The sequence below is a fragment of the Sarcophilus harrisii genome, chromosome 1 (genome assembly GCF_902635505.1).
Source record: "Sarcophilus harrisii chromosome 1, mSarHar1.11, whole genome shotgun sequence".
Taxonomy (NCBI): Eukaryota; Metazoa; Chordata; class Mammalia; order Dasyuromorphia; family Dasyuridae; genus Sarcophilus; species Sarcophilus harrisii.
The window spans coordinates 575,488,860-575,496,868 of NC_045426.1; the positions used below are offsets into that span (position 1 = coordinate 575,488,860).

The 8,009-nt window shown below is 34.2% G+C and overlaps 1 protein-coding gene across 3 annotated transcripts in view; it reads left to right on the top strand.

The window, feature by feature from the left end:
- The window catches only part of NDUFAF6 (NADH:ubiquinone oxidoreductase complex assembly factor 6), a 40,297-nt gene extending 32,579 nt beyond the window's left edge, over positions 1-7,718 (top strand). For all 3 annotated transcript variants that reach the window (XM_031947008.1, XM_031947009.1, XM_031947010.1), the window contains one exon: positions 7,571-7,718. In XM_031947008.1, the coding sequence (XP_031802868.1) occupies positions 7,571-7,699 (129 nt within the window). In that variant the 3' untranslated portion in view covers positions 7,700-7,718. The remainder of the gene's footprint in view (positions 1-7,570) is intronic.
- The last annotated feature ends 291 nt before the right edge of the window (positions 7,719-8,009 follow it).

Consider the following 8,009-nt stretch of genomic DNA (forward strand, 5'->3'; position numbering starts at 1 on the left):
ATTGCTGCAAATTTATGTCTGTAACATTGGGGGGTTTTGGTTCATATTTTTGTCTGTTTTTCTAAGTTTTAAAAATGATATTCTTCCTAAAGTATATAAAGAAAAAAAAACTTTGTCTCCCTAAAGAATGTTTTAAAACATCATTTCCTCCTGTTTCCAAGATTTAGTTCTATGTTTTCTATAGAGGCTATTATAAAATCAATGTAAAATCAATGTTCATAATGAATTTAAGTGTTAAATTATAGTATTATGTTATGTGTGTTTGAATAGATAGGTAACTATATATTGATTGAAGAAAGAAGTGTTATACTATATATATTGATCAGTCTTAAATATCGGACGTCCTTAGTCTAAAAAAAAATCTTTTTATCAGTGACATAGATGAAAACTACACTCTTTTGAAATTTGTAAGCAACACAAAGCTGGAGGAGATAGCTATTATCCTGGGAAATAGAATTAAGATTTAGAAAGATTTGGATTTACGAGTTGGAAAAATGGGATTCATCTTCATAGCTAAACTCTTAACAATATCTTTTACATGAGATATTACCTTGTCCTTATAGCTACTAAGTTCCTCTCCTCTCCAGTTAACTCATTTATTTTACACATAATTATGTATGTGTATATGATCTTCTTCCAATAGATTGTAGCTCCCTTGAAGAAAGGAACTATTTCCTTTTTGTCTTTAAATCATAGTGCTTAGCATGTGCTGGGTGCATAATGAAAATTTATTGAATAATTATTTGTGAAGTAATTGTATGAGATAAGTTCCCCAAAATGTAGGCTGCATTAATAGAGTTAGTGTCTGGAACCTTGAGATAATTATTGTCTTCTTCTATCTCCTGATTTGAACACATCTAGAGTATTTTACTTTGTGCTGCACATTGTTTTAAGGTGGATATTAATAAACTGGGATAGAAACTAAAGAAATACCAATAAAGGATGTGAAGGATATAAAAAGCATGTCCTATTTTGCAAATATTTGTTGAGTTTAATTTAATAGAGATTAAAAGCCCAAGAGCTAGAAAGTATCTGAAGCAGGATTTGAATTTAGGCCTTTCAAACTTTAGGACCAGTGAACTCCCCACTGAGCCACCTAGTTGCTTATACAAATAAGGACATTTCTTCTTTAATAACAACTCTTGATTTAAATTTTATTGACATACTTTGTTTTTATATCACCTTCATTTCTAAATATATTCTTCTCTGCCAAGAGAGACATCCCTTGTAACAAAATATTTAAAAGGAATGAAAAGCAAGTCCTTAAAGTATCTTATCTAAAAGCAGTAGCTCAACCAGCTAAGAGAACAGAAGTCTTTTTTTCTTCTTTTTGTTTTTTTGAAAGGAAAACCCCAATTATTTATTTATTTAGTGTTTGTTTTCCCCACCTAAGTTTCATTTAAAACAATTTTTTTACATTTATTTTTAAAACTTTTGAGGTCCAGATTCTCTCCTTTATTCTACCATCAGTCCCCATTAAGAAAACACATCTGAAGTTATGCAGACATTTCTATAAGTCATGTTGTGGGGAAAAAATACAGATTGCCCACCCTAAAAAAACCACTCAAGAAAAATTTTAAAAAAAGAAAAAAAGCAAGTATACTTCAATCTGGATTTAGACACAATCAGTTTCTTCTCTGAGTATGGATAGCATTTTTCATCATAGGCCTTCAGAGTAGTTATGTATCATTGTATTGCTGAGAATAGCAAAGTAATTCACAGCTGATCATCCCACAATGTTATTATTACTTTGTACATTTTACTTTGCTTGAGTTCATGGAAGACTTTCTAAGTTCGAATACAACAATTTTCAATGAAATCATTAACAAATCATTGTTCATTCTTGATGATTTTTGGTGAAAAAAGATTTACTACTTCACTAAGGCAGGGACTATTTTAATGATTTTTTAAAAACTATTATAATTATTGAAAACTTTTTCCTTATATCAAGCTTAAATCTATTTGCTACTTCTTTGAACTAGTCCTAGATCACAGGATTTGAGTTCAGATCTCAGCCCTGATCTTTAGAGCCTATGTAACCTCCTGTGCTTACTCACACTAAGTGTGATCACTTAGCCTCACTTAGTTTCCTTATCTGAAAAGGAAAGTTTCTGAGTCCTCTTCCAGCTTTTTCTATGGTCCTATGACTTTCTGCTTATTGCTCTTAGTTTTTCTTTTGAAACCAACCTGAAAGTATAACACCACTTTCACCTGACAACCCTTCAAATATTTGAAAACAAAGTTTTCTCTTTGTCATTTGAGAGCTTCATCTGCAGTGAATAGTCTAGTTTACCTGTAAATTTTGATTACACATAGGGGAGAAGTAGTGAGAGGTGAGAGCAGAAAAGGTATATTGAAGCCAAATTTTGGAGCATCTCAAAGACCTTACAGAGGAGTAAGTCTGTTCCCAAATTATATAAACTGCATTATGAACAAATTGTTTTTCTTAAGTATACAACAAATTCAGCATGCAATTTTTAAAGCTATGTACTGCTTATGTCTGATTCCTTCTGATCTTCCCTCTCTTACATTAAAAAAAAATGCTCAAGTCACTTCTTAATTTCTAAAATGGTGCCTTTGATAATTGGAAAGTAGTTTGGTTATATAATTATATATGCCAAATGATTATCTACAAGATTTTGCTTATTTCAGTTTTCAGGAACTAACTCATAACCTTTTGGTTTGAGGTTGTTTAGTCATAAATAGTTACAGTTCTTCTATATGTGATAATAATCTATAGTTCTCACATAGATGAAATAGATATGTGATGCCTTAGACTTGCTATTTTACTACATCTAGGCAAAAGATTCCCACCTCCAAAAAGCTTCATAATTTATAAAATCATGAGATTTTAGTCTAGAGATAGTCTAGACTATTTTAGTCATGAGATAGTCTAGAGAGAATATTTTCTTTACCAGAGAAATGGTATTATAAAAAGATACATTTAGAGGAAATCAGTGTTTCAGAAAGGCCTCTTATAGATTATGAAAACTGAGCTGACTCCTGAAGGAAGCAGGAGCAAATTGAGTTTGAAAGGATAGAGCATTCCATGTCATGGAGAGAGAGTCGATACAAAGGCTGAGAGAGCAAGAGAGAGAGAGAGGAGATAAGCGAGTGTCAAATTTGAGAACTACAAAGTAAGCCAATATTAACTAGATATTAAGAGTATATAGAGAAATCAGGGTATAAGAAGGTAGGAAAGGGCCAGGTTTAAAAAAAAAAAAAAAGAATTTTAAATTCCAGACAGGATCCTTGAAGTAGTAGGAAACTGTTGAAGTTCATTGAGTTTGGGATTGAAGCTGATTGGAAAAATCACCTTGGAAGCTAAGTAGAAAATTGATTGGAGTAGACAGGGACTTGAGGCCAATTAGAAGGCTATTGAAATGGTCTAGTTGAGAAATCATGAAGGCCTGAATGAGGGTCATGACTTTATGAATGGAGAGAAGGAGATGTGTATAAAGAGAAGGAAGAAATGGTTTGGTAATGGATTAAAGATGTGGGGTTGAGCGAGAGTCAGGAATCAAGGATTACATGAATTTATAAACCTATATGACTAAAAAGATGGCATTATACTTGACAGTAATAGCAAAGTGTGGAAGAGAGGAAATGAGTTCTCTTTTGAATATGTTGAATTTCAGATACTTATATTTATTTATTATTATTTTTAATTAAAGGTTTTTTATTTTAAAAATATATACATGGATAATTTTCAATATTCATCCTTATAATAAAAACCTTATATTCTAATTTTTTCCTTCCTTTCCCCTCACTCTCTCCCCTGCTGGCAAATGATCCAATATATATTAAACATGTGCAATTCAGATATCTTTAGAATATCAGTGAGTTTCCCAAGAAGCACTTCAAGATGTGTGATGACAGTAGTTCAGAAGGTAACTTAAGGTTGAATATGCTGATCAGGAAATCATTTGCATAGAGATAGTAATTGAACTCTTGGGAGCTAATAAGATGACCAAAGAAGACACTATTAAAAAAAAAAATACTGCTGGGCCTAGAGTCAGGAAGATTCCTGAGTTCGGATCTGATCTCACACACTTATTAAGTGTATGACTCTGAACAGGTCACTTAACTCTGATTCAGTTTCTCCCTCTGTAAAATGAACTGGGAAAGGAATGACAAACTATTCCAGTATTTTTATCGAGAAAATATCAAATTGAGTCATGAAATTGAGTCAAATTGGACATGACTGAAAAACAAGAGAAATGGGCTCAGGACAGACCAAGGATTAGTTATTATAACATGAAAAACCATCAAAGGAGATTGAGAAGGCAATTGGGCTTAATGGATTTGAGATTAGTTTTGAGAAGAGAGTATCCAAGAAGAGGTGACTGACAGTGTAAGACACTGTAGAATCCTTATGGAAGATGAAAATTTTTAAAAACCCATTAGATTTAACAATTAAAAGGTCACTTATGAGTTCAGAGGCATTTTCAGTTTAATTATGAAGTTAGAAACTAGAGCAGATGTAGAAGAGAGCAAAAGGAGAGGAAATGGAGGGATTGCCTATAGATTGCTTTTTCAGTAAGGTTTGGCAAAAGGGAAGGAGACTTATAGAGTAATTACTAGATAGGAAAGTTGGATCATTTTGTAGGCAACAGAAAAGGAACAAGTAAATACAGAGAAAGAAAAGAGTGTGAGTATAGGTTGTGGCATATGCAGTTTGCTGAAAAAGTCAGAATAGAATGAGCTAAGGTCAATTGTAGATAGTTTCATCATGGCAAGAAGAACCATTTCTTTGAGAGCATAAGGTAAAGGAGGAAATAGAAGGAAAATTTTGAGTGATGGGAAATGAAGTGATAAGAAACTAACTAGTTTTTTTACTTATTTTATTTAATCGTAAAGTAGGAGACAGTTCTTGACTGAGAGGATGAGAGAAAGAATTCTGTGGGAAGCATGAGGAGAGACAAAGTCTGAAATAGCCACTGAGAATTGTTGTAATAAATGGGAGCCACCTGACAGTGGCTGCTAGAGATCCAACCCAGACCCGCAGAATGGATCTCCTCATGTGAGAGAATGATACAAGGAGACTGAGAGGCAGTTGCTGTTCTCTGACCTCTCTACTGTGAGGCTGTTGCATTGTCTGACTTCTCTCCTCCTCCCTCTGCCTCCAATTTATATCATTCCCAGTTCATAACACCTGTGTCAGCAAAGGCTGCCCTGAAACTCCTTCAGATGCTGTGATCCACAGCTTTCGAGGCTCTCGGAGAATTGACCTGTCCCTTAACAGAGAATGGAACAGTTTTTAGTTAGTGAGGAATAAAATGTCTGCCATATTTTTGTGAGATTAGATAATATAAATTTCTAGTGGGTCAGTCAAGATAGATAATGTAGATTTGTAGAAGGCCCAGTTAGCATAGCATTGTGATTTCTTAGAGCTTTGTCCCGAAACAAGTGATTAAGAGCAAGAAATGGATTTGGGAGTGATCTGCTGTTGGAGTTTGACAAGATTGGAAATGGCACAAGAGGGTAAGGGTATCTTGAGGCTGGAAAATAAGTGTGGTTGCTTCCCTTAGGGTTTGAGATAAGATGGAGAGTGGGGAACAGAGATTTCTATATAGGCAGTTGGGTTCAAGATCATGAGATGGAGTGAGTGTAAGAGGCTGGGAGCAATAAACAGTGAGTCCAAGTACAGTGTCAATGATTAAAAGGAAGTTCATTAAGGGAAGCCTAAGATTGCTCATCAGAACCCTCTGTTTAGCCTCCTGCCAAATGGAGATGTTCCCTGGGAAGATCTAAGGAGACCTTCTTACAGTAGGCAGGGGGATCACTTGTAGGTTTGGGGACAGCAGCTGAGCTGGAGAATATCATGAATCAGGGCCCTGCTGGGGTAGGAGACAGTGAGTGCCCACTCCATCTCCTCCCAATTATTGGACAAGAGAATGCCTGGGAGTTTGCCAGAGGCTCTGGGGTGGGGATACAAAATCCCTGTGTGTCCCAGTGTGCCCTGAAGTGCATGAGAGGCCAAAGCTGATTAGGGTAGGCTCAGGGCTAGGCAGGAAGGAGCCAGCAGGGGGCACAAAGGCCTCTGGTAAACCTGAGTGAATGAGGCTGGTTAGCAGAACTCTAGGCTAGAGACTAGGATGAGGATTAAAGACAAAACCTGTGATTTCATTGGTACCTCCCAGAGAAAGAAACTCCTACTATTGATGCAGATTACCACTTTTTCTGCAACTTCCAGTTTTAGAGAATTATTTAGAACTCTTAAATTATTGACTTGACAAAGTCTCACAGCCAGGATATGGTATAGAGAAGACGGCTTCCTGGCTCTAGAAACTAATGTTTGTATGTACTGCATCAAACTGATTTTCTTATCATTAAATAAAGCTATTTAAATCATCTGTGTTCTTGCCTAAGAGCCTGAAAGTTGTAATCCTGCCTCTGATATATCTTGGTGAGTCTAGACCAGTTACTTAATTGTTCAGTGCCCTAACTCTCAAAGACTTTAAGTTTCAGAGAAGGTATTGACCTGCATTAGTAAAAGAGTTTCCTTATGTAAGAGTTCTCTATTCCAAAGAAATCTTGGATTTAATTCCTATCTCTATCCAACTTGAGGTTAGAGAAAACCTGGCCAACTTTCATCATGGTCTGTTCTGCCAACTTTTTTCATTGACATAATTGACTTTCAGATTTCATTGATCTCATTGACCTTTATCTCACATTTTGTTGCCATTTTTCTTTTATTCTTTTTCAGATTCTAATATAATTTAGTTGGTACAGTTCTTAATATTATTCCCATTTTAGCTGATTACTTCATTAGAAGGATCTCCACAAATTATAAACAAAAAAGCATTTTTGTTAAATTCAAGTTTGCTCTAAGTATAGTTCCTCAAAATATTCATGGCTTAATCATTGTAGATGTTTTTTCCCATAAACAAAGATCACAATCCTTTTATACCTTAGATAGTTGTTGTGACAAAGAAATTTATCCAGTGGCCAGCTTACCGATGAGTATCTTTTACTAATTATTTGTATAAATTCAGTATCTCTGAAATAGAATATAATCATCTTGAATTTTTGTTGTTTTTTTGCCGATGTGTATTTAGTACCTAATAGTGCCATCCACACAGAAGACATTTAATAAGTACTTGTTGAATAAAAGAAAAGCATAAACTGGTAGAGTTTTTTCATTTAAAAATTATTTTATATTATAACGGTATTTCAGAGAGAAGGGATATGTAAGGTTCTTTTATTACCAAAACAGTTTTTAATCATCACCATAATAGTTTGCATTTATATAGTGCTTATTTAGGATTTGCAAGTATTATATATATATATCTCAATTCATTTAGTGCTCACAATAGCCTTGTGAGTTAGATGTTGTTATTCCCATTTTACAGATAAGGAAACTAAGGCTGAGAAAGGAAAAGGGACTTACCCAGGGTGATTCAGCTGTTAAGTGTAGGAGGCAAGCGTTGAATTCAGGTTATCCTGATGCCAGGTCAAGCACTATATCTACATTACTGTCTGACATTAAAATAATCATTGTAATTTCTCTCAAACTTCTTTCACGTGATTAATATTGTACTAACTAAACTTTCTTCTTCATTTTCAGGTTGCCCTAGATGACTATTTAGAAAAAATTCAAAGAGTGGATTTTGATGTGTTCCACCCACGATTACAGCAGAAGAATACATTATTAGCATTGCATCTCTATATTCGTTCTTGGAAAAAAAGATATTAAAATCAGTTTATAGTACTAAGATGGCTCATATTTCCTTGATTATTCAGAAGGACTTAAATAATATTTAAATATTCCATAACATCTATTCATCTTTTTGCAAAAATTTTAATTTAATATGAATCACAGTAGGGAAAAAACTAAAAAGAGCCTATAACTCAGTTGTTTAGGAACAGACGATACCTCTCATGTGATTCTCTTTGTTAAAAAAATTATTAATAATATTTTATTTGTTTCAAATACATGCAAAGATAGTTTTCAACATTCACCTTTGCAAACCCTTGGGTTTTAGATTTTTCTCCCTCTTTCCCTC